At 42.1% G+C, this 26,544-nt stretch overlaps 1 protein-coding gene and 1 pseudogene across 2 annotated transcripts in view; one reads left to right on the plus strand and one right to left on the minus strand.

Moving 5' to 3' along the window:
* The window catches only part of PKD1L3 (polycystin 1 like 3, transient receptor potential channel interacting), a 92,219-nt gene that overhangs the window by 36,605 nt on the left and 29,070 nt on the right, over positions 1-26,544 (plus strand). For both annotated transcript variants that reach the window (XM_078357613.1, XM_078357612.1), the window contains exons 16-22: positions 5,344-5,490; positions 17,474-17,670; positions 18,563-18,762; positions 19,574-19,754; positions 20,993-21,185; positions 21,283-21,517; positions 24,422-24,521. In XM_078357613.1, the coding sequence (XP_078213739.1) occupies positions 5,344-5,490; positions 17,474-17,670; positions 18,563-18,762; positions 19,574-19,754; positions 20,993-21,185; positions 21,283-21,517; positions 24,422-24,521 (1,253 nt within the window). The remainder of the gene's footprint in view (positions 1-5,343; positions 5,491-17,473; positions 17,671-18,562; positions 18,763-19,573; positions 19,755-20,992; positions 21,186-21,282; positions 21,518-24,421; positions 24,522-26,544) is intronic.
* Positions 1,714-2,197, minus strand: LOC108589314 (small ribosomal subunit protein eS24 pseudogene; annotated as a pseudogene).

Genomic DNA, 26,544 nt, shown 5'->3' on the forward strand with positions numbered 1-26,544 from the left:
GATTCCTTGGAGTTGGGGAAAAAAAGAAAAATGGAGTGGAAGTCTTAAGGCTCAGGCCCTCAAAAGAATCTGTTGCTAAATGTTGCCCACCTGTAAAGAGCATGTAATCTGCTTACATTTATTAGCAAAATAAATTACATTTATTTCACTAGGCTGGATAGACCAGCCACTGGGCCAATAGAGCCTAATAACTTCCTTGCTGCTTCCGTTCTGTTCCAGTATGCACAAATCAGCTAGTAAACCATCCTTCCAGTTTTATTTGTAAAGGCGAATAATGTATAGCAAGCGCTTGAAAAGATGTGCAACGTGCTTAGTCATCAGGAAATGAAAATGACAGAGTATGAGCCACCCATCAGAATGGCTTAAATTTAAAATGCTCACAAAAGGCCAGGTGTGGTGGCTCACACCTGTAATCCCAGCACTTTGGGAGGCTGAAGCGGGCAGATCACTTGAGGTCAGGAGTTCAAGACCAGCCTGGTCAACATAGTGAAACCCTGTCTCTACTAAAAATACAAAAATTAGCTGAGTGTGGTGCAAGGGCCTATAATCCCAGCTACTTGGGAGGCAGAGGCATGAGAATTGTTTGAACCCAAGAGGTGGAGGTTGCAGTGAGCAGAGATCATGCCAGTGCACTCCAGCCTGGGGGACAGGGTAAGACTCCATCTCAAAAAAAGTATGCAGGCCAGGCACAGTGGCACATGCCTATAATCCCAGCACTTTGGGAGACAGAGGAGGACAGATTGCCTGAGCCCAGGAGTTCAAGACCAGCCTGGGCAATGTGTCAAAATCCCATTTCTGGAAAAAATACAAAAATATATATATATAGCTGGGCATGGTGTTGCATGCCTGCAGGTTGAGATACCCAGGAGGCTGAGGTGGGAGGATCACTAAGCCCGGTGGTGGAGGCTGCAGTGCGACATGATCACACTACTGCACTCCAGCCTGGGCAACAGACTGAGACTCTGTCTCGAAAAAATAAAATAGGCCAGGTGCAGTTGCCCACGCCTGTAATCCCAGCACTTTGGGAGGCTGAGGCTGGCGGATCACAAGGGCAGGAGATCAAGACCACCCTGGCCAACATGGTGAAACCCCATCTCTACTAAAAATATAAAAATTATCTGGGCATGGGGCCCGCACCCGCAGTCCCAGCTACTCAGGAGGCTGAGGCAGGAGAATTGCTTGAACCCAGGAGACGGAGGTTGCATTCAGCCAAGATTGTGCCACTGCACTCCAGCCTGGCAACAGAGCAAGACTGTCTCAAAAAAAATAAAAAAGTAAAAAGTAAAGATTGTGTATAGGAAAAAAGCTAGAGTATATATAATAAATTATTATAGTTATCTCCAGGTAGTAGGATTATAAATTTTTAAAATTTTCTTCAGTGTACTTTTAGGTATGTTGACAAATTTTAATGATGGATGTTATCTCGTAATAATAGCAAAATAATTTTGAAATTTAACTCTTTTAGAGAAAGCACCCAATGAAATTTATACTGATGTAATATTTTCTACTTTTCTCGCAATTTCTTACCACTGGTTTATATCCATCGTAACTCTATATGTAGTCTTTGATTATATAAAAATAAAAATACTATTTTTTTTAGCTCACGGTGATTTCATGCCCCTCAAGGATAAAGATACTGTCTTTTTTATTTTTTTCACACAAAAGTTTTTAGTTTATTAATACGCTTCTCGTGAAAAATCCACAACGGCCACAGGTAACATCATTGCGGCACCTTAACTCCTTCGGCTGTGATCCAATCTCCAGCTCGCTTTTTGCCAGCCCCAACATTGGCCTTTGCAGTCCCCCTGGCTTTCTTCATTCTGTTCTTGCGTTCCTTTCGTTGCTTTCTTGAGGTCTTTTTCTTCTCATTCAGGCCATGTATTGCAAGTCTGTGTTTGCTTTCATTTTTCTTTGCATAATCCAGGGAATCATAAATCATGCCAAAGCCAGTTGTCTTGCCACCACCAAAATGAGTTCTGAATCCAAATACAAAGATGACATCCGGCGTGGTCTTGTACATTTTGGTTAGTTTTTCCCGAATTCCTGTCTTAGGCGCTGTTGCCTTCCCGGGGTGAAGGACATTAATGACTATTGGTTTCCTCTGAAGTAGTCGGTTAGTCATGAACTTTCTAGTGTGGATAGTTACTGTGTCGTTCATGATGGCGGCCTATCCTTAGACAGCCGAGGAGGAAAAGAGAAAGATACTGTCTTATTAGTATTCTATTCTCAGCTAGTACAATGCCAGGATTATAGAGGGACTGATAAACACTTGTTATAATTAATAATTACAATTAATATTGTAACAATAAATATTCATTACAGTTAAATTCTCAGGGTTATGTGTCACCTCTAGAGCTTCCTATCAGGTATCATGGCTCTTTTTGTTTTGTTTTGTTTTGTTTGAGACAGAGTCTTGCACTGTCACCCAGGCTGGGGTGCAGTGGTACAATCTCAGCTCACTGCAACCTCTGCCTCCCAGGTTGAAGCGATTCTCATGCCTCAGCCTCCCGAGTACCTGAGACTACAGGTGTGTGCCACCACACCCAGCTAGTTGTTGTGTTTTTAGTAGAGGTGGGGTTTTACCACGTTGGCCAGGCTGGTCTCAAACTCCTGGCCTCAAGCAACCCATCCACCTCAGTCTCCCGGAGTGCTGGGATTACAGGCATGAGTCATTGTGCCCAGCACTTAAAGCTCTTTTGAAGGCATTCTCTAGTCTCCATTTGATTTTCTTTTCTTATTTTTGTTTATTTTGTTTATTTTTGAGGCAGGGTCTTCCCCTGTTGTTCAGACTACAGTGAAGTGACATGATCATGGCGTGCTGCTGCTTCAACCTCCTGGGTTCAAATGATCCTCCCACATCAGCCCCCAGTGAGCTGGGACTGCAGATGCATGCCACCACACCAGGCTAATTTTTCTTTTTTTATAGAGATGGAGTCTCCCTGTGTTACCCAGGCCAGTCTCAAATTCCTGGGCTCTAGCAATCCTATTTTGGCCTCCCAAAGTGCTGGGATTGCAGGTGTGAGCCATTGCACCTGACCTGTTTTTATTTTTTAATTGGAAAAGTAACATCTGTGCTTTAATGCAGACAACTTGGAAAGCACAGAAAAGCAAAAGACTACTACTCTTTTTTTCTTTTTTTTTTTTTTTTTTTAAGCAAAAGTTTTTTTCCATAATCTTTCTGGTAATCATAGTGACTTTCCTAACACTCACATTAGACTCTGTACTTTTTCTTACATTTGAAAGAATATGAGAATAAAAGTTACAATTGATCATAAAAAGCCTGGGACTAGAAAATGAATATTTTCTTCTATATCGTGTTTTATTCTACTTTTATTATACTTAGCTTTTTTTCCCTTATTTTCTGAAACAAGGTCTGGCTCCGTCACCCAGGGTGGAGTGCAGTGGCATGATCACAGCTCACTGCAACCTCTGTCTCCCAGGCTTAAGTGATTCTCCCACCTCAGCCTCCTAAGTAGCTGGGCCCACTGGCATGCACCATCATGCCTGGCTGATTTTTGTATTTTATGGAAATGGGGCTTCACCACGTTGCCAAGACTAGTCTCGAATTCCTGTGCATGAGCAATCCACTCATCTCTGCTCCCAAAATGCTGGGATTGCAGGCACAAGTCACCAACCCTGGCCCATGCTTTGCTTTTAAACCATAGCTTTAAATGTATAAAATGCACTGTCTAGCTGAATCAATGCAGCTTAGTCACCTGTTGTTTCATAAACTGCTTCAATGAGACAGTCCCCAGAAATACCTTAGGTTTAAAGGAGTCTATATTCCCAACACAGAAAATAACGTTCAACTAAAATGAAGATTTTCACGCGAGCAATTTAAGTGGTTTCATGACATTAAACACAGACCCTTGGAGAAAATAGCATCATTACGGTGAAGCAGGAGGTTTGCTGACTAGTGAGATGAAGTCAATAGGTTGAACAGTCAGGTGTCCCAGAGGACAAGTGTGTGAGTGGCTGAAGTTAGTGGAAAAGTTAGTGATAAAACACTGTGGCTGGGAAAAGGATGAAATCTCAGGGCCTTTGCCTCAGTGAAGTGAAAATGAGGCCAGACTAAGTAGAGTGAGAAGTCGTCGATGTAAACATTAAAGACTATGCCCCATTTATACCCCGGATGATGAAAGAGAGGCAGATGGGATATTTGAAAAGGTGGCAAACCACTGTCACATACAGGACAGAGAAAGGTTATAAAAAGTATATGTACATTGGGCACAGTGGCTCTCACCTATCATCCCAGCACTTTGGGAGGCCGAGGCCGGTGGATCACGAGGTCAAGAGATCAAGATTCTCCTGGCTAACGTGGTGAAACCCCATGTCTACTAAAATACAAAAAATTAGCCAGGTGTAGTGGCATGTGCCTGTAGGCAGGAGAATTGCTTGAACCCAGGAGGCAGAGGTTGCAGTGAGCCCAGATTGTACCACTACACTCCAGCCTGGGCCACAGGGTGAGACTCTGTCTCAAAAAAAAAAAAAGTATATAGGTGAGAAAGGTTTGAAGTCTGGTGTCTGATACATGAACTCCCTTAGAAGTTGGGAAGGCAGGCTGGGTGAGGTGGTTCAATCTTGTAATCCCAGCACTTTGGGAGGCTGAGGTGGGTGGATCACAAGGTCAAGAGATCGAGACCATCCTGGTCAACATAGTGAAACCTCGTCTCTACTAAAAATGCAAAAAATTAGCTGGGCATGGTGGCACATGCCTGTAATCCCAGCTACTCAGGAGGCTGAGGCAGGAGAATTGCCTGAACCCAGGAGGTGGAGGTTGTAGCAAGCCGAGATCACACCATTGCACTCCAGCCTGGGTAACGAGCGAAACTCCATCTCAAATAAATAAATAAATAAATAAAATAGAGGTTGGGAAGGGAAATATAAGATCTAATTTCTTTCTTTCTTTATTTTTAGTGGGGTCTCACTCTGTCACTCAAGCTGGAATGCATTGTTGCAATTTCAACTCACTGCAGCCTTGATCTCCTGGGCTCAAATAATCCTTCCACCTTAGCCTCCCAAGTAGCTTAGGACTACAGGCGAACACCACCATACCCAGCTAATTTTTATATATATTTTAGAGACGGGATTTTGCAATGTTGCCCAAGTTGGGCTAACACTGCTGAGCTCAAGCAATTCACCTGCCTCCGTTTCCCAAGGTGCTGGAGTTACAGACGCACACCACCATGTCCGGCCTCTACTCTCCTTTCTGTCCTTAGTTCTTGCCTTGCAATGAGACAGGTCGTTTACTTGGATGGTTACTAATGGTGCGATATTACGTCTTACTACAAACAACTGATTCGAGCCCACCTCCCTAACATGACTGTCTTCATTTTACTATAGGTATGTCACCCAAGTAATTGTCTGTGACATGGCAGTTAAGAGGAAATGGCATTTCCTGTGCAATTGCTGGCTGGCTGTGGACCTCGGAGACTGTGAGATTGACCGGGTCTTCATACCAGTTTCAAAGAGAGAGCTCTTTTCCTTTAGGTACTGTTGGAAAATTACTATTAACAGTGAATATTGATGTTCACTATTAATTGTTCACTATTAATTGAAATGTTCACTATTAATTGAATTGTTTTTAATGCAAATTATTTTATTAATATATTATTTCAAGCATACATTAGCATTACTGTTGTGGTTGTAAATGGTATAACCATTATCTTAAAAATCAGAAGCCTGACAAGTATAAAACTTAAAAGTGTTGCCATTATTTTCTGAAACTGCTTACCCAGAGAATCATTTATAAATAATTTACTAAGATATCTAGGAATAAAACAATCGCTCAGTGGAATATAAAAAGGATGCCACTACTTCCACGGTGCAAATACGAGGACAAAACATAAACATAGAGGAAAGTGTGAGAGAGCTGTAGCCTTCGACTGATTGTCAGAGATATGAGTAAACTGGCCAGGCACCATGGCTCACACCTACAATCCCAGCACTTTGGGAGGCTGAGGCCAGTGGATCACTTAGGGTCAGGAGTTCAAGACCAGCCTGTCCAACATGGCAAGATCCTGTGTCTACTAAAAATTAAAAAAATTAGCCAGGCATGGTGGTGCATGCCTGGGATCTCAGCTACTCAGGAGGCTGAGGCATGAGAATCACTTGAATATGGGAGGCAGAAGTTGCAGTGAGGCAAGATTGTGCCACTGCACTCCAGCCTGGGCAACAGAGCAAAACCCCATCTCAAAAAATACAAAGATGCTAGTAAACCAAAATAATTAAAGCAATGTGGTATACAGGTAAATTCACAGACAGACCAGGAGAACAGTATAATGTGTGTATCTACTTCTGTATCTTTCTAGGTATTCATGTATCTTTCTGTGTCTCCTGAATGCTAAAGATGAGAATATGCCTAGGAGACTATACCTCTGCTACCTGATACTCTTCTTCCCTTCAGTTTTCTGGTTCAAGCTGTAGGAGGCCCAAACACCATGTCCTGGCCAGGCATGGTGGCTTACACCTGTAATCCTAGCATTTTGGGAGGCTGAGGCAGGCAAATCACTTAAGGCTAGGAGTTTGAGACCAGCCTGGCCAACATAGCAAAACCCCATCTCCACCAAAAGTACAAAAATTAGCCAGACATGGTGGTGTGCGCCTGTACTACTTGGGTGGCTGAGTCAGAAGGATGGCTTGAACTGGGGAAGTGGAAGTCGCAGTGAGCCAAGATCGAGCCATTGTGCTCCAGCCTCAGCGACAAGAGAGAGACCCTGTCTCAAAACAACGAAATCAACCAAACACTGTGTCCTTACATTAAAATGCCTAAAGGTAAAAACATGAAGCTGTTTGTTCTGGGATTTGACTCGCATCACACAGATGGGGATCTGCGTGATTGAGTAGTGAGGATGTCCAGAACAGCAAGAAATGTGTGTTTCTTTATCAAGATCTGCTCCAATTACAATTGTTGTGTAACAAATTACTCCCCAAGCTCAGTGGATTGAAACAACCATTTTACTTTTCTCCTGGTTTTGTGGGTCAGAAATTGAGTGAAGCCATGGCGGGGGAGTTTTCCCTTGGGCTCGTTCATCCCGACTGGGTCTCTACTCATCTGTGGGCTTCTCTGCTATATTTCCAAAAAATGATTTGCTCACAAGGTCAGCAGGTGGCGCTGGCTGTCAACTGAGGGCTCATCTGTGGCTGTCCGCAAAGCACCTATGCATGGCACCTGCAGCAGCCTCAGAAGAGTGTTGTTTTTCACAAGGTGGCTGTCTCCTTCCAGAATGGGCGGTTGAACAGAATTAAGTGGAGGCTTTGGCCTTTTATATACTAACTTTGGAAATAAGATTTCAGGAGAAGGGCCAGGTACGGTGGCTAATACCTGTAAGCCCAGCACTTTGGGAGGCTAAGATGGGTGGATCACCTGAGGTCAGGAGTTAGAGACCACCCTGGCCAACATGGTGAAACCCCCTCTCTATCAAAATGACACATATTAGCCTGGTGCTGTGGTGCTCTCCTGTAGTCCCAGCTACTGGGGAGGCTGAGGCAGGAAAATCACTTGAACCCGGGAGATGAAGGCTGCAGTGAGCCAAGATCGTGTCACTACACTCCAGCCTATGCCAAGGAGGAAAGACTTGAAAAAAGTCTTTGAAACTAAAAAACATTCATTAAGCAGGAAGTGGAAAAAATGAGACCCTATCTCCAAAACAAAAGCAAACAAAAAATAGATATTTTAAATTGTGTGTTGCTTGTGTCTAGGAATAAACTGGTAGAAGATTTCTCTCCTTTATGAAAACTTAAGAAGTAGTGAATACAGTTTCTCTTCTGTATGCTTGTTACAGTTCTAGGTTTGTTTTGCTTTGATTTCTGAGATAGGGTCTCACTGTGTTGCCCAAGCTGGTCTCAAACCCCTGGGCTCAAGCAGTCCTCCCACCTCAGCTTCTTGCATAGCTAGGATTACAGGCATACAACTAGTTCTAGTATTTTTAAAACATATATAGGTATATTTATTCAAATATATTCATTTTTGTTGTTGAAATGTCATTTTTTATCTGTTTAATTTCTGTGTTTCCAATAGAGGTATGACACTCTGGGCGTTTTTCTTATTGTTGAAGTAGCTCTTTTAATAGTTCTAATGAGAGGTGTGTGTCCATCTTTACTCTCGACTCTTAGTTTAGCTGTTTAGCTGGATATAAATTTTTTGCTATCCTTCCCTTAACACTTTGAAGATTTTTTTTCTTTATTTTATTTATTTATTTATTATTTTTTATTTTATTGCATTTTAGGTTTTGGGGTACATGTGAAGAACATGCAAGATAGTTGCATAGGTACACACATGGCAGTGTGATTTGCTGCCTTCCTCCCCTTCACCTATATCTGGCATTTCTCCCCATGCTATCCCTCCCCAACTCCCCACCCCCCATTGTCCCTCCCCTATTCCCCCAACAGACCCCAGTGTGTAGTGCTCCCCTCCCTGTGTCCATGTGTTCTCATTGTTCAACACCCGCCTATGAGTATTCATCTTCTGTTCTTGTGTCAGTTTGCTGAGAATGATTGTTCTCCAGGTTCATCCATGTCCCTACAAAGGACACGAACTCATTGTTTTTGATGGCTGCATAATATTCCATGGTGTATATGTGCCACATTTTCCCTGTCCAGTCTATCATCAATGGACATTTGGGTTGATTCCAGGTCTTTGCTGTTGTAAACAGTGCTGCAATGAACATTCGTGTGCATGTGTCCTTATAGTAGAACGATTTATAGTCCTTTGGATGTATACCCAGTAATGGGATTGCTGGGTCAAATGGAATTTCTATTTCTAGGTCCTTGAGGAATCACCACACTGTCTTCCACAATGGTTGAATTAATTTACACTTACACCAGCAGTGTAAAAGTGTTCCTTTTTCTCCACATCCTCTCCAGCATTTGTTGTCTCCAGATTTTTTAATGATCACCATTCTAACTGGCGTGAGATGGTATCTCAATGTAGTTTTGATCTGCATTTCTCTAATGACCAGTGATGATGAGCATTTTTTCATATGTTTGTTGGCCTCATGTATGTCTTCTTTTGTAAAGTGTCTGTTCGTATCCTTTGCCCACTTTTGAATGGGCTTGTTTTTTTTCTTGTAAATCTGTTTTAGTTCTTTGTAAATTCTGGATATCAGCCTTTTGTCAGATGGGTAAACTGCAAAATTTTTTTCCCATTCTGTTGGTTGCTGATTCACTCTAATGATTGTTTCTTTTGCTGTGCAGAAGCTGTGGAGTTTCATTAGGTCCCATTTGTCTATTTTGGCTTTTGTTGCCAATGCTTTTGGTGTTTTGTTCATGAAGTCTTTGCCTACTCCTATGTCCTGAATGGTTTTGCCTAGATTTTCTTCTAGGGTTTTTATGGTGTTAGGTCTTATGTTTAAGTCTTTAATCCATCTGGAGTTAATTTTAGTGTAAAGTGTCAGGAAGGGGTCTAGTTTCTGCTTTCTGCACATAGCTAGCAAGTTTTCCCAACACCATTTATTACACAGGGAATCCTTTCCCCATTGCTTGTTTTTGTCAGGTTTATCAAAGATTATATGGTTGTAGATATGTTGTGTTGCCTCCGAGGCCTCTGTTCTGTTCCATTGGTCTATATCTCTGTTTTGGTACCAGTACCATGCTGTTTTGATTACTGTAGCCTTGTAGTATAGTTCGAAGTCCAGTAGTGTGATGCCTCCTGCTGTGTTCTTTTTACTTAGAATTGACTTGGCTATGAGGGCTCTCTTTTGGTTCCATATGAAGTTTAAGGTGGTTTTTTTCCAGTTCTGTGAAGAAGGTCATTGGTAGCTTGATGGGGATAGCATTTAATCTGTAAATTACTTTGGGCAGTATGGCCATTTTCACGATATTGATTCTTCCTAACCATGAACATGGAATGTTTCTCCATCTGTTTGTGTCCTCTCTTATTTCATTGAGCAGTGGTTTGTAGTTCTCCTTGAAGAGGTCCTTTACATTCCTTGTTAGTTGTATTCCTAGGTATTTTATTCTCTTTGTAGCAATTGTGAATGGCAGTTCGTTCTTGATTTGGCTCTCTTTCAGTCTGTTATTGGTGTATAGGAATGCTCGTGATTTTTGCACATTGATTTTGTATCCTGAGACTTTGCTGAAGTTGCTTATCAGTTTCGGGAGATTTTGGGCTGAGACAATAGGATATTCTAGATATACTATCATGTCGTCTGCAAAAAGAGACAATTTGGCTTCCTCCTTTCCTATTTGAATACCCTTTATTTCTTTTTCTTGCCTGATTGCTCTGGCTAGAATTTCCAGTACTATATTGAATAGGAGGGGTGAGAGAGGTCATCCTTATCTAGTGCCAGATTTCAAAGGGAATGCTTCTAGTTTTTGCCCATTCAGTATGATATTGGCTGTTGGTTTGTCATAAATAGCTTTTATTATTTTGAGATATGTTCCATCAATACCGAGTTTATTGAGGGTTTTTAGCATAAAAGACTGTTGAATTTTGTTAAAGGCCTTCTCTGCATCAATTGAGATAATCATGTGGTTTTTGTTTTTGGTTCTGTTTATGTGGCGAATTGCATTTATAGACTTGCGTTTGTTGAACCAGCCTTGCATCCCTGGGATGAATCCTACTTGATCATGATGGATAAGCTTTTTGATGTGCTGTTGCAATCGGCTTGCCAGTATTTTATTGAAGATTTTTGCGTCTATGGTCATCATGAATATTGGCCTGAGGTCGTCTTTTGTTGTTGAGTCTCTGCTGGGTTTTGGTATCAGGATGACGTTGGTCTCATAAAATGATTTGGGAAGGATTCCCTCTTTTTTGATTGTTTGGAATAGTTTCAGAAGGAATGGTAACAGTTCCTCTTTGTGTGTCTGGTATAATTCGGCTGTGAACCCATCTGGACCTGGGCTTTTTTTGTGTGGCAGACTCTTAATTGCTGCCTCAACTTCAGATCTTGTTATTGGTCTATTCATCGTTTCAACTTCTTCCTGGTTTAGGCTTGGGAGGATGGAAGTGTCCAGGAATTTATCCATTTCTTCCAGGTTTACTAGTTTATGTGCATAGAGTTGTTTGTAACATTCTCTGATGATGGTTTGAATTTCTGTGGGATCTGTGGTGATTTCCCCTTTATCGTTTTTATTGCATCTATTTGGTTATTCTCTCTTTTCTTTTTTATCAATCTGGCTAGTGGTCTGTCTGTTTTGTTGATCTTTTCAAAAAACCAGCTCCTGGATTTATTTATTTATTGAAGGGTTTTTCGTGTCTCTATCTCCTTCAGTTCTGCTCTGATCTTGGTTATTTCTCATCTTCTACTAGGTTTTGAGTTTTTTTGAACTTGCTCCTCTAGCTCTTTCAATTTTGAAGATAGGGTGTCAATTTTGGATCTCTCCTTTATTCTCATACGGGCACTTGTTGCTATATATTTTCCTCTAGAGACTGCTTTAAATGTGTCCCAGAGATTCTGGTATGTTGTGTCTTCATTCTTGGTTTTGAAAAACTTTATTTCTGCCTTCATTTCATTGTTTATCCAGTTAACATTCAAGAGCCAGTTGTTCAGTTTCCATGAAGCTGTGTGGTTCTGAGTTAGTTTCTGAATTCTGAGTTCCAACTTGATTGCACTATGGTCTGAGAGACTGTTTGTTATTATTTCCGTTCTTTTGCATTTGCTGAGGAGTGATTTACTTCCAATTATGTGGTCAATTTTAGAGTAGGTGTGATGTAATACTGAGAAGAATGTATATTCTGTGGATTTGGGGTGAAGAGTTCTGTAAATGTCTATCAGGTTTGCTTGTTCCAGGTCTGAGTTCAAGTCCTGAATATCCTTGTTAATTTTCTATCTGGTTGATCTGTCTAATATTGACAGTGGAGTGTTAAAGTCTCCCACTATTATTGTGTGGGAGTCTAAGTCTCTTTGTAAGTCATTAAGAACTTGCCTTATATATCTGGGTGCTCCTGTATTGGGTCCATATATATTTAGGATCTTTAGCTCTTCTTGTTGTATCGATCCTTTTACCATTATGTAATGTCCTTCTTTGTCTCTTTTGATCTTTGTTGCTTTAAAGTCTATTTTATCAGAAATGAGAACTGCAACTCCTGCTTTTTTTTTTTTTTTTTTTTTTTTTTTTTGCTCTTTATTTGCTTGGTAAATCTTCCTCCATCCCTTTATTTTGAGCCTTTGTGTATCCTTGCATGTGAGATGGGTTTCCTGGATACAGCACACTGATGGGTTTTGGCTTTTTATCCAATTTGCCAGTCTGTGTCTTTTGATTGGTGCATTTAGCCCATTTACATTTAGGGTTAATATTGTTATGTGTGAATTTAATACTGCCATTTTGATGCTAGCTGGCTGTTTTGCCCGTTAGTTGATGCAAATTCTTCATTTTGTTGATGCTCTTTACCATTTGGTATGTTTTTGGAGTGGCTGGTACTGGTTGTTCCTTTCTATGTGTAGTGCCTCTTTCAGGAGCTCTTGTAAAGCAGGCCTGGTGGTGACAAAATCTCTGAGTACTTGCTTGTTTGCAAAGAACTTTATTTTTCCTTCACTTATGAAGCTCAGTTTGGCTGGATATGAAATTCTGGGTTGAAAGTTCTTTTCTTCAAGGATGTTGAATATTGGCCTACACTCTCTTCTGGCTTGTAGGGTTTCTGCCAAGAGCTTTGCTGTGAATCTGATGGGCTTCCCTTTGTGGGTAACCTGACCTTTCTCCCTGGCTGCCCTTAGCATTTTCTCCTTCATTTCGACCCTGGTGAATCTGATGATTATGTGCCTTGGGGTTGCTCTTCCTGAAGAATATCTTTGTGGTGTTCTCTGTATTTCCTGGACTTGAATATTGGCCTGACTTGCTAGGTTGGAGAAATTTTCCTGGATAATATCCTGAAGAGTATTTTCCAGCTTGGATTCATTCTCTTCGTCACATTCAGGTACACCTGTCAAACGTAGATTAGGTCTCTTCACATAGTCCCACATTTCTTGGAGACTTTGTTCATTCCTTTTTGTGCTTTTTTCTCTAATCTTGCCTTCTCATTTTATTTCATTGAGTTGATCTTCGACCTCTGATATCCTTTCTTCTGCTTGGTCAATTCAGCTGTTGAAACTTGTGCATGCTTTGTGAAGTTCTCATATTGTGTTTTTCAGCTCCATCAATTCACTCACATTCCTCTCTAAGTTGTCCATTCTTGTTATTTTGTCAAATCTTTTTTCAAGGTTCTTAGTTTCTTTGCATTGAGTTAGAACATGTTCTTTTAGCTCATGGAAGTTTCTCATTACCCACCTTCTGAAGTCTGATTCTGTCATTTCATCACACTCATTCTCCATCCAGCTTTGTTCCCTTGCTGGTGAGGAGTTGTGATCCCTTGTAGGAGGTGAGGTGTTCTGGTTTCAGGTGTTTTCCTCCTTTTTGCACTGGTTTCTTCCCCTCTTTGTGGATTTATCCACCTGTCGTCTGTGTAGTTGCTGATTTTCAGATTGGGTCTCTGGGTGGATGTCCAGATTGTTGATGATGAAGTTATTTCTGTTACTTAGTTTTCCTTCTAACAGTCTGGCCCCTCTGCTGTAGGACTGCTGAAGTCCACTCCAGGCCCTGCTTGCCTGGGGATCACCTGCAGCAGCTGCAGAACAGTAAGGGTTGCTACCAGTTTCTTCTTCTGCTATCTTTGTCCCAGAATGATGCCTGCCAAATGTCAGTCTGATCAGTCCTTTATGAGGTGACTATTTGGATATACAAGGGTCAGGGAGCTGCTTGAGGAGAAGACAGTCTCTTCTTTATAGGAGCTCAAGTGCTGAGCTGTGAACTTCATTGTTCATTCAGAGCTGCTAGGCAGGTACGTTTAGGTCTGCTGCAGCAGAACTCATAAACCCCCTTTTTTCCCCCCCAGGTGCTCTGTCCCGGGGCTTAGGGCTTTGTTTATGAGTATCTGTTGTGCTGCTGCCTTTTTTTCAGGGCTGCCCTGCCCAGCAAGGAGGCAGCCTAGTCACTGTCTGCCTGCAGAGGCTTTGCTGAGCTGCTGTGGGCTCCACGTTGCTGCCATGTGAACTTCCCTGCAGTCCTGTTTATATGGGTATGGTTAGAACTGCCTCGGCAATGGTGGCCCACCTCTGTAATGGCAGACTCTCTCTGTTATGGTGGGTTGCCTCAGCAATGGTGGGTAGCCTCAGCAATGGCAGGCTGCCTCAGCGATGGTGGACTACCTCTGTAGGAGTGGATTGCCTCAGTAATGGCAGATGCCCCTCCCCCACAGAGCTGGGCCATCCCGGGTTCAGCTGTGCTTGCAGTGAAACTCTCGACCCCGAGCATTTCCATTTGCTGTTTGAGACAATTTTCTCGATTTTATTTCTCTTGAAGTGTCTTAATTTTTCCTTGATGCTAATATACATATACACATATATGTATTGTATCTATAAAGAAAAATGAATAGAAAAATAAGGATGCTTATTTCTCCATTTTTGAAGAATAGTTCTATATATATAATTTTGGACTGACAACCTTTTTCTTCCTATACTTCAAGTGTGTCATCCCATTGCTTCCTATTCCTCATGATTTCTGATGAGAAGTCAGCTGTTAATCTTATAGAGGAGTCTTGTACATGATGGGTTGCATCTCTCTTGCTGCTTTCAAGACTCTCTCTGTTTCTGGCTTGCACCAGTTATATTATGAAGTGTACAAGCAGATCTCTTGAGTTTGTTCTACTTGAAGTTCTTTGAGCTTTTTAGATACATGATGATCTTTCATCGAATTTGGGAAATTTTCAACCATTTCTTTAAATCTTATGCCTCTTTATCCTCTTCCGGGACTCCTATGGTGGTTCACTTGGTGGTATTCTACAGCAGTCTGAAACTCTGTACATTTTTCTTTATTTTTTATTTCTGTTTTTCAGAATAAATCATTTCACCTTACCTATGTTCAGGTTTGCTGGTTCTTTTTTCTGCCTGCTCAGGTCTCTAGTGAAATTTTCATTTCACTTGTATTCTTCAACTCGAGAGTTTCTATTTGATTTTTTTAAATTCTCTTCATTGATTTTCTGTGTTTGGTGAAACATTCTCATTTAATATTTCAAAATAGTTTCCTTTAGTTCTCTGAATATATTTTAAATAGCTGATTTAAGGCCTTTGTCTGGTAAATCTGGTGTCTCTGCTTCCTCAAGGATAATCTGTTGACTGCTGTTTTTTGTTTTCTGTATGTGAGGACCATACTTTCTTGTGTCTTTGCATATCTTGTGATTTTTGTTGTTGAAAACTGGACATTTTAAATAACAAAGTCTAGCAACTCTGGAAGACAGATTTTCTTCCCCTCCTCTAGGGTTCATTGTTTTTAATGTTTGTTGCTGTTTGCTGGTTTGCTTAGGGATTTTTCTGAATGAATTCTGTAAAGTCTGTATTCCTTGCTGTGTATGGAAACTGAAGTTTCTGCTCAGGTAGCTTAGTGACTAGCTAATTATCAAACAGAGATTTCCTGAAATGCCTAGAGCTAATAAGTCACCGACTGTTTACCAAGGGACTCTGTATGCATGTTGGGTCATGCTTTCAACATTCAGAAAGGCGATAGATTGACAATTCTGTGTTGGCTTTCACTTCCTCCTTGCTGAGAGTCCACGTTTTTTAGTTTCAAGACTTTTATTTGTTTCTTTTTTTTTCTTTTTTCTTTTCTTTTCTTTTTTTTTTTTTTTTTTTTGAGACAGTCTCACTCTTTTGCCTAGGCTGGAGTGCAGTGGCATGATCTCAGCTCTCTGCAACCTTCGCATCGCATCCTGGATTCAAGTGCCTTGGCTTTCTGAGTAGCTGGGATTACAGACATGCACCACCATGCCCAGCTAATTTTTATATTTTTAGTAGAGACAGGGTTTCACCATGTTGGCCAAGCTGGTCTCAAATTCCTGGCCTCATGTGATCCATCCACCTTAGCCTCCTAAAGAGCTGGGATGAGAGGTATGAGCTGCGATGCCCAGCCAAGATTTTTAATTTGTTTGATGTCTGTTTTTTCATAATATTTCAGACTTAAGTCAACATTATTCCTTTTCTATTTTTTTCAGACAGTGTCTCTGTCACTCAGGCTGGTATGCCGTGGCATAAGCACAGCTCACTGGAGCCTTAATCTTTTTGAACTACAGGTGTGTGCCACCATACTTGGTGAGTTTTTAAATATTTTTTTAAAATAGTAAAGTAGCGACAGGGTCTTCCTATGTTGCCCAGGCTTGTCTCAAACTCCTGACCTCAAGCAATCCTCCTGCCTTAGCCTTCCAAAGCACTAGGATTACAGGGGCCAGACGGTATACCTGGCCTATTCCTTCACTTAGAGCAACCTGAAAGATTTGCTTTGAAATTTTTGTCACACTGTCCCATTAAATTAATTTCTTTTGAGCTGGATTGTTGTTTTCCCTCTCCCTCCCACTCCTCTCCCTACCACTGCACCTCCATGTACACACACACCATCCCTTCCACCCCTCCCACAACAAACACCATCTCTGACTAGTTTTGCTACTGTTTTCATTCTAACCCTTCAGATCTCTAGTTTAGAACTAGGTCTTACAGTATTATATGGCATTTTGGAGCTCCTATTCTTCAATGAAATTTATGAAACTAGAAATATTGCAGATCTTGGCATAAGCCAGAGGATCTCTTGACTCAGTTTCTGGTCATGCGACTGTTCTTTTTTTCCTCTCCTTATTACTACAAATATGTAGCTACAGAGGTTTTTTTGCTCTTAAGTATTCTTTCATGAGCTCCAGGCTCAACCCTGGCTTCTAGCAGTGAAGTTGGCTTTGTCTCTCCCTCTCCTGCTCCCAGTGAAACATTTTTAGTTTCAGTTACCCTACAAAAGTCAAACTCCCACCTTTGTACTGCCTTCTTCCAGATCTAGAGCTTAGTGATCCTGTGGCTTCTACCTCCCTCTCACCATCTTGTTTTCTTATTCTGCATGTCTTCCTCAGATGTTTATTTTGTGTTTAAGCCCAGTGAAGTCATTTTGGTCAGAGGACCAAATAATTTATATAGTATTTATAGTTCCTCCAGATTTCAAATGGAGAAAGTGCTCAGAGTATGAATTCGCCGAACTATTTTAAATAGAAACTTAATGTAAACTTTTGAAGAGTAAAATATTTATCAAAACTCTCATAAAGCTAAAACATTTTTAATTTTAAACTTGCATACCATAAAAATTATCCTAAACTTTTTGTCCTAAAATAACAAAAGAATCTTACATGGACACATTTGTGTGATGGTAAATTGAAAATAAATAAATGAAAGAATTAAAATAAATAAATAAAAATAAAAAAGTCCAGGCGTGGTGGCTCATGCCTGTAATCCAAGCACTTTGGATCACCTGAGGTCAGGAGTTCAAGACCAACCTGACCAACATGGTGAAACCCCGTCTTTTTATTTAAAAAAAAAAAAAAGAAAGAATTATATTATCTGAAAGCTTATTCATAGAGGTGTTGAATAGAGGCTTGGGAGTTGCTGTGTCACCTGTTGCTGGGCAAATCACATCTTAAACAGGGGCACTTTTAGAATCTCATGTATTTCCTCTTTCTAATTTCTCTTTGCAGACATCTGTTTTCCTCTATGATTGTAGAAAAGTTCACCCAGGAATATCTGTGGCTTTCAGTTGCAACTCGGCATCCCTGGAACCTGTTTACAAGAGTCCAGCGGCTGTCTTGCTGCCTGACACTGCTCCTCTGCAACATGGTCATCAGCATTATGTTCTGGAAGATAAATGGCACCACTGGCAAGAGAGATGAGCAAAGTATGGATGAGCCCTGATGTGGGTAGTAAGCAAAAGCAATCCTTTTTTTTTTTTTTTTTTGAGACAGGGTCTCGCTCTGTTACCCAGGCTGGTCTAGAGCTCCTGGCTTCAAGTGATCCTCCTGCTTCAGCCTCCTGAAATGCTGGAATTACAAGCATGAGTCACCATGCCCAGCCTACTATGCAATACTTTTACTACACTCCACTCTCGTTACTTTCAGGATTATTAACAGAATCATGTTGTGTGATATGGTTTGGCTCTGTGTCCCCACCCAAATCTCACATCCAACTGTAATCCCCCCCAGTGTTGGGGGAGGGACTTGCTGGGAGGTGACTGGATCTTGGGGGCAGTTTCTCCCATTCTTTTCTCATGATAGTGAGTGAGTTCTCATGATACCTGATGGTTTAATTGCTTGAACCCAGGAGGCGGAGGTTGCAGTGAGCCAATATTGTACCACTGCACTCCAGCCTCAGTCACAGGGTGGAAAAAAAAGTGTGTGGCAGTTCCCCTGTCACTCTTCCTCCTGCACCATGTAAGATGCCTTGCTTTGTACAGCATGTGAGGTGTACTGCCATGTAAGGTGCCTTGCTTCCTCCTCACCTTCCACCATGATAGTAAGTTTCCTGAGGCTCCCCCAGCCATGCAGAACTGTAAGACAATTAAACGTCTTTTCTTTATAAATTACCCAGTCTCAGGTAATTCTTTATAGCAGTGCGAAAACAGACAAATGAAGCAGTATTAGGAATACAACATGATCTTTACTGCCATGATAGTTTTATTTCTAGATAAACATAGTTAGCTTCCTCAATAAATAGTTAAATGTAGGAGAGGAATGACTTTGAGATTATTTTAATAGTTGAAGATAAAAGTTGATGTCATGCTTTTCTTTCAGTGGGTACATTTGCTGTAGCCTGGTCTGAACTGCTCATCAGCATCCACACTGCTGTCATCCTCTTCCCAGTCAATCTTGTCATTGGGCGGCTCTTCCCGCTGATTCAGCCACAGGAGATTGTGCCCCTCTTTCCTCCCGTCCAGGTCTCCTGCCTCTTAGATGCTTCTGTTGAGCCTCTCTCTGTCACAATGGTAGTTGAGGTAAGTTTAGAATCAAATTTTATTTTATTTTTACTGCTTGCTTGTTTGCTTGTTTTGAGATTGGGTCTGGCTCCGTCGCATGGGCTTGAATGCAGTGGTGCAATCTCAGCTCACTGCAGCCTCAGACTCCCAGGCTCAAGCAATCCTCCCAGCTCAGCCTCTCATGTAGTAGACTACAGGCATGTGACACTACATCGGGGTAAATTTTGTATTTTTTCGTAGAGACAGGGTTTCACCATGTTGTCGAGGCTGATCTCAAACTCTTGGGCTCAAGCCATCCTCCCACTTAGGCCTCCTAAAGTGCCAGGATTACAAGTGTGAGCCACCTTGCCCAGCTAGTATCAAATTTCACAGATGAATTACATGCTCTCCTTCCCCACACAGTGAAAGAGAGCAGGGGGAAGAATCTCATGGAAGGCTGTCAGGGTCCTCTTACCTGCAACACATTTTTCCCAGTTCTTGTCCCCTGAGCTGTGATTAACCACATCTTTAGCTTTTACTCTTGGTTATGAAGTATTCTGAAGACTAAGTGGGAGTGCATAGGTACCACTCGGGCCTTGTTTAGTCTTTGATGTTTGATCAAATTGTCTCTTTTTTCATTCTGTATTCTCTCATAAAACTGGTATTGCAGCTACTGTGAGCTATGAGGTGACTGCTTTCTGGAAAATTAGAGAGAACATGAAAAATTGAGGTTCTTTATGCAAAGCAGATCCCCCTTGACCAAAAGAAACGGCCTTACCACCCGTAATTGCTACAAATCCAGGGTTAATGAAAAACAGGCTGATTTTTCTCATCTTGGTTCTATGTTCAGGAATTAAGGGAAACTGTGCGATTCCTGCTCAGGAGACATACATACCTACTCTCAGAGTGTGAACAACCATCATGGAATTCTTGCAACATTACTAAGCTGGTGGAACTTTTATCCAGCCTCCTGTCTTCTCACTTGGAGGGTCAAGGCGGTCATCAGCAGGCAGAGCGCCACCGGGCATGTGGTAAACTTCAGTGGATCTGAGTAACGAATGTTCCATCTGCCTCCCTCTCCCTTACTCATTCATAACCGACAGGCCTGATACACCCTTCTGCTTGTTTTAATTGCCTTAAGCTTCTAATATAGAGCCGATAGCTTCATTCTCCTTGATGGTGTCTAGACAATCTATCTGGTGATACAAAGTACAGGATTAAAACACACACACACACACACACACAGGCCAGGTGTGGTGGCTCACGCCTGTAATCCAAGCACTTTGAGAGGCTGGAGCGGGTGGATCACCTGAGGTCAGGAGTTCAAAACCAGCCTGGCCAATATGACAAAGTCCTGTCTCTACTAAAAATACCAAAGTTACTTGGGCGTGGTGGCACATGCCTGTAATCCCAGCTACTATGGAAGCTAAGGCAGGAGACACCTTGAACATGGGAAGCTGAGATTGCAGTGAGCTAAGATTGCACCATTACACTCAGCCTGGGTGACAGAGCAAGACTCCGTCTCAGAAAAAAAAAAAAAAAAAAAAAAAACAGGAAAAATGTTCTCTGGGCCAGACGCAGTGGCTCATGCCTGTAGTCCCAGCACTTTGGGAGGTCAAGGCAGGTGGATCACGAGGTCAGGAGATCAAGACCATCCTGGCCAATATGGTGAGACCCGTTTCTACTAAAAATACAAAAAGTAGCTGGGTATGGTGGAACACACCTGTAATCCCAGCTACCTGGGAGGCTGAGGCAGGAGAACCGCTTGAACCTGGGAGGCGGAGATTGCAGTGAGCCGAGATCATGCCACTGCACTCCAGCCTGGGCGACAGAATAAGACTCCATCTCAAATAGAAAAAGAAAAAATATTCTCTGTATTAGACCCACATATGCCATCTGCTTTTTTGAAGGCTGTTGAAACTTGTCATCCTTTTGCTTTCATGAGATGGTGAGATGATGCAAACTATAGATCCTCAAAACCAGATTGAGTCCCTGGGCACTGGTGTAGGTCACATGTACTGCCATTCTGGCGAAGAAGTCAGTAAGGTTTTAAAAGTCTTCAGATCAAGGCTTAGAATTTTACAGTTGTCAAAATTCACCAGTATCCTCAGAGAAGATGGTGATACTGCAAGTGTTGGGTACAGTCCAATCTCTGTCAGTAGTGGGAAAATTTAGCCTCATCATCAATTAATGAATTGCTCATCTCTACCACTAATTGCTACTTACTGAAATCCGCTTGTGAAAGTGTCAACTTGAAATGTATTTTCAGTTGTTCCTGAAAACCACCATCATTTCTGCTGTTACCTGTGTCGAGTTCTACAGAGGCTAAAATCTCACTTGGGCACTCTGGGTCTCACCCAGGGTCACCAGACTTGTGACCTCCTAGCTGCAGCCAGCCATCTTCAAAAACTCCAGGAACTCTTGGAAACACACATGCTTCCTACGGAGCAAGAGCCGTTCAGGTAATGCACCACACCAAGCCTTCTTTATCCCTTGTGATCTGCCTCCTCTCTCTCAGCTGATGGGTACGAGATTATTCCTTCAACTTTTGTTCTTAAGGGAAGTCACCAGTTTCGCCATCCTGAGCTCAGAAGAAGGAAAAAGGCCCCTCTCTAACGGCCTGTCCAAATGGTTGAGTTTGTTCTGCTGGTTCCTCCTGGGTCTCACTAGCCTGGCTTCAGCCTTCTTTACAGCACTTTATAGCTTGGAATTGAACAAAGACCAAGCCACCAGCTGGATGATTTCAGTTATTTTATCAGTGCTTCAAAATGTCCTCATCAGCCAGCCAGTAAAGGTACGTAAGGAATGGGAAGAACCACTGGAGTTGCACAGGTCTGGGAAACTGAGGTCCCTTGGTGTCAATCCAAGGTGTCTAGTTTTGACAATGTTAACATAAACATCAAAAAACAAATAGGCAAACCAGGCTGGGCACAGTGGCTCACACATGTAATCCCAGCACTTTGGGAGGCCAAGACAGGCAGATTGCTTGAGTCCACGTATTCAAGACCAGCCTGGGCAACATGATGAAACTCCATCTCTACAAAAACTTAGTAGCCAGGCATGGTTGTGTGCTCCTGTAGTTCCAGCTACTTGGGAGGCTGTGGTGGGATTGGAGGCTTCAGTGAGCTGTGATTGCACCACTGTACTCCAGCTTGGGTGACAGAAAAAGATCTTGTCTCAAAAAAAAAAAAAGGCAAACTGACATTTGTTAGGGATATGTGTAATTCATCACAGAAAAAACTAAGAAGTACGGTAGAAAAGGATTCGAGTGAAGAGGACAGTAACCAGTAGCAAATCAACAACCTAAACCACTTTGGAAAAAACAACCAACAAAAAACTTAAAAGTTTTATATTTAAGGAGAATGTCAAACCCACACAAAAGTGTCGAGATTAGTATACCGCATCCTGAAGTCCTACCACCCAGCTTCAATAACAACCAACTCATGGCCAATCTTGTTTTATCTGTTATGTTGGGGGGGAAATATCAGACTTCCTATCATTTTCTTCCATTTCACATATTTTAGTCTTTATATTTCTAAAAGTTATGGAGTTTGCCTTTTAAAACAAATATAAATACAAAGAGACAGCTTGTGGGAATTTTGGGGGTGATGAAACTACTAGGTATCTTTTTTTTTTTTTTTAAGATAGAGCCTCATTCTGTTGCCCAGGCTGGAGTGCAATGGCGTGATCTCCGCTCACTGCAACCTCTGCCTCCCAGGTTCAAGCCATTCTCCTGCCTCAGACTCCCAAGTAGCTGGAATGACAGGTACCCACCACTATGCCCAGCTAATTTTTTGTATTTTTGGTAGAGACAGGGTTTCACTATGTTGATCAAGCTGGTCTCAAACTCCTGACCTCAGGTGATCCATCTGCCTCGGCCTCCCAAAGTGCTGGGATTATAGGCATGAGCCACTGCACCCAGCCAACTACTTGGTATCTTGACTGTAGTGGTAGATATATAACTCTAAGTATTTGTCAACTCTCATGGCTTGACAAAAAGCAATTTTTTTTTTTTTTGCTATATATAAGTTAAGATAGAAATCTTTTAAAGCAAAAAACCCTGTGATTGCAGTGGCCAAAACACATGTAAGAAGTTTAGCTTCAACTGATCCAATGAAATGATAATACCATGTTTTCGTTTTAATAATGGCAACGAAAAATAATAGTACACAGCAATGCCAAGGAAATGAACGCCAATGCTGGTTAAGGAAAATCTGGCAATATAAAGTGAAAATCTGCAAATCGTGCATCCTTTTGCTAGAAAGGTTTCATATCTAAGGATCCATCTCAAGAAAATCCATAGTGGTTTATAACAATAAAATAAATTGCAGTAACTTACGTGCCCGACAATAGGGCATTGGTTAATATATTATGAGACGGCCAGGCGTAGTGGCTCAAGCCTGTAATCCCAGCCCTTTGGGAGGCCAAGGCGGGTGGATCACGAGGTCAAGAGATCGAGACCATCCTGGTCAACATGGTGAAACCCCATCTCTACTAAAAATATACAAAAAATTAGCTGGGCATGGTGGCGCGCGCCTGTAATCCCAGCTACTCGGGAGGCTGAGGCAGGAGAATTGCCTGAACCCAGGAGGCAGGTTGCAGTGAGCCGAGATCGCGCCATTGCACTCCAGCCTGGGTAATAGGAGCGAAACTCCATCTCAAAAAAAAAATTTATATATATATATTTTTTTTTTTTTTGATGAGGTCTTACTCGATTCTAAGATTCCTTAACTTCTTTCACTAACCTGAGATTTAATCCTGGGACTTCTATAAGACTGACTCTTTGCTAGGCACAGTGGCTCATGTCTGTAATCCCAGCACTTTGGGAGGCCAAGGCAGGCAGATCACTTGAGGTCGGGAGTTCAAGACCACCCTGGTCAACATGGTGAAACCCGGTGTCTATTAAAAATATAAAAATTAGTTGGGCATGGTATGCACCTACAGTCCCAGCTACTTGGGGGACTGAGGCAAGAGAATCACTTGAACCCAGGAGGCAGAGGTTGCAGTGAGCTGAGATTGTGCCACTGCATTCAAGCCTGGGTGACAGAGTAAAAAAAAAAAAGTCTGGATCTTCATCAGAGGTCTTCCAAAGACACTGAGAGAGATTACTGAATAGACATCACAAATTATTAGATAGTGTAAACTTCTCTAGCCAACCAGATTAAGAACTATAAGCAAAAAAGAGGAATATTAGCAGTATTTAGAGTCTGCTGGCCCTTCTCCAGGTCCCCATCATTGTACAAAAATGACTGAAATTAGTTTTCCATTGAAATAAACAGCCAAAGCCAGGCACAGTGGTTCATGCCTGTGATCCCAGCACTTTGGGAGGCCAAGGTGTGAGGATTACAAGGTCAGGAGTTCAAGACCAGCCTGGCCAAAATGGTGAAACCCTGTCTCTCCTAAAAATGCAAAAATTAGCCAGGCATGGTGGTGTGCACCTGTAATCCCGCTACTCAGGAGGCTGAGGCAGAGAATTGCTTGAACCCAGGAGGCGGAAGTTAGAGTGAGCCAAAATCGCGCCACTGCCTTCCAGCCTGGGCAATAGAGCAAGGCTGCATCTCAAAAATAAAAATAAATAAATAAATGGCCAAATAACTGAAGTTTTTCATTAATGCCCATCTCTTCCTTTACATAAGGTATCATCTTCCTTGGTCTGTAATTTCCGCTCACGATGTTTTCCTGTGGTTCTCCTGCCCAGGTGGTCGTCTTCACATTCTTTCACTCCGTGATGATGAGCAGGGTGCCACGGCTTCACAAGGAGGAGGAACAACAAACCAGGAGGATCTTGGCACTCTTGGGTAACTCAAGTAGTTCTAACAACTACCTAATTTTACAAAAAGCAAATTAGATCAGATCAGTGGTACTCTGGCCACCTTGCTGACTCAGATAAATTAACACATTCAAAGGACTCGTCTCTAACCAACTGGTTATTTCTCCTCTTCTGCCCAAGACTAATGTGCTTCCAGATGAGGATCCTCACCTCAGTCATCACATTCTCCCTCCTAGTGCTTCATCTCTCCCCTGCAGTTTATTTTGTTTCTTTTTATTTTTTTGAGATGAAGTTTCACTCTTGTCGCTCAGGCTGGAGTACAATGGTGCAATCTCAGCTCACTGCAACCTCCACCTCCTGGGTTCAAGTGACTCTCCTGCCTCAGCCTCCCAAGTAGCTGGGATTACAGGCCTCTGCCACCACACCCAGCTATTTTTTTTGTATTATTAGTAGAGATGAGGTTTCCCCATGTTGGCTAGACTGCTCTTGAACTCCTGACCTCAGGTGATCTACGCTCCTTGGCCTCCCAAAGTGCTGGGATTACCAGTGTGAGCCACTGCACCCAGCCTCCCCTGCATTTTAGATCTCCTTTTCATCTCTGCCTCTCTCTCTTCTCCCTTCTCTCCCTCCCATGAGCCCGAGGTGCCATTTTCCACGGCACCCTATCTGGAGCTTCATGCCTCCAAGTGTGTCAAACTCAATTGTTTGCCTGCCCCACAAATCCACTTCTTTACTATATTTTCTCATTCTAATCAAGAGCATTAGCATTCTCTAAAAAAGTCAGAATACATAATTGTAAATTCCTCTCATAGTTTCCACATTTAGTGACCAAACCCGAGAAAGCCTACCCTCTAAATAACTGGCTAGGGCTAACTTATCACCTGGGTGAGCCTCAGAAACACAATCTTGGGCAAAAAGAGGAGCTTGGAGAAAAATCGGCATAATATTTTAATTACGTAAAAATGATGCATATCTTGATTGGAGGATACATATGTATCTCTTCTATGCATTTATAGATAAAATATAAAGAAATATATGAAAATGATAAACTCCAAAATTCCGGAAAGAACTGCCTCTAAGGGAAAGGGGAGAATGCCATCACAGAGGGGTACGTGACAGACTTGATGTTGCCAGTCACTTCTGGTTTTTTTTTTTTTTTTTTTTTGAGATGGTCTCTCACTCTGGTTGCCCAGGCTGGAGTGCAGTGGTGCAATCTTGGCTCACTGCAACCTCTACCTCCGGGATTGCAGTGATTTTCCTGCCTCAGCCTCCCAAGTAGCTGGGATTACATACGCCACCATACCTGGCTAATTTTTGTATTTTTAGTAGAGATAGGGTTTCACCATCTTGGCCAGGCTGGTCTTGACCTCCTGACCTCAGGCAATCCAACTGCCTTGGCCTCCCAAAGTGCTGAGATTACAGGCATTAGCAACGTCACCTGGCCTCCTAACAGTCACTTATTTTTTGAGCAGTGATCTACTGCTAAGCAGTAGGCACTCGATTCCTTGTGAGATGAGAAAACTTAGTCTGACTTGAAACTGCCTTCTGTCCATAACTAGCCTGGCCAACATGGTGAAACTCTGTCTCTACAAAAAATACAAAATTAGCCAGGTATGGTGGTGCACGCCTATAATCCCAGCCTCTTGGGAGGCTGAGGCAGGAGAATCCCTTGAACCTGGGAGGCAGAGGTTGCAGTGAACTGAGATCACACCATTGCACTCCAGTCTGGGCAACAAGAGTAAAACTCTGTCTCAAAAAATAACAATATACTGACTTCCTTACATTTACTTTGTTTCTCCATGCATTCTGAACTGTTGGTCTCTCTGCCTAAAAGAGGCTTTTTTTCCCCCTTATCCTCACCCTTGTTCATCTGGAGAGCTCTGATTCATCCTTCAAAATAAATGTCAAATGTCACTTCCTCTGTGGAGTCTTCTGTGACTTTCTTGGAGAGATTTATTTGCTCACTATTCACTGATCCCACGGTACTTGGCACATACATGCTGGCAAGTTTCATGCCTTCCTCTTTTTTTTTTAATTTTATTTTTATTTAT

This window comes from Callithrix jacchus, chromosome 20 (assembly GCF_049354715.1).
Source record: "Callithrix jacchus isolate 240 chromosome 20, calJac240_pri, whole genome shotgun sequence".
In the NCBI taxonomy this organism is placed as follows: domain Eukaryota; kingdom Metazoa; phylum Chordata; class Mammalia; order Primates; family Cebidae; genus Callithrix; species Callithrix jacchus.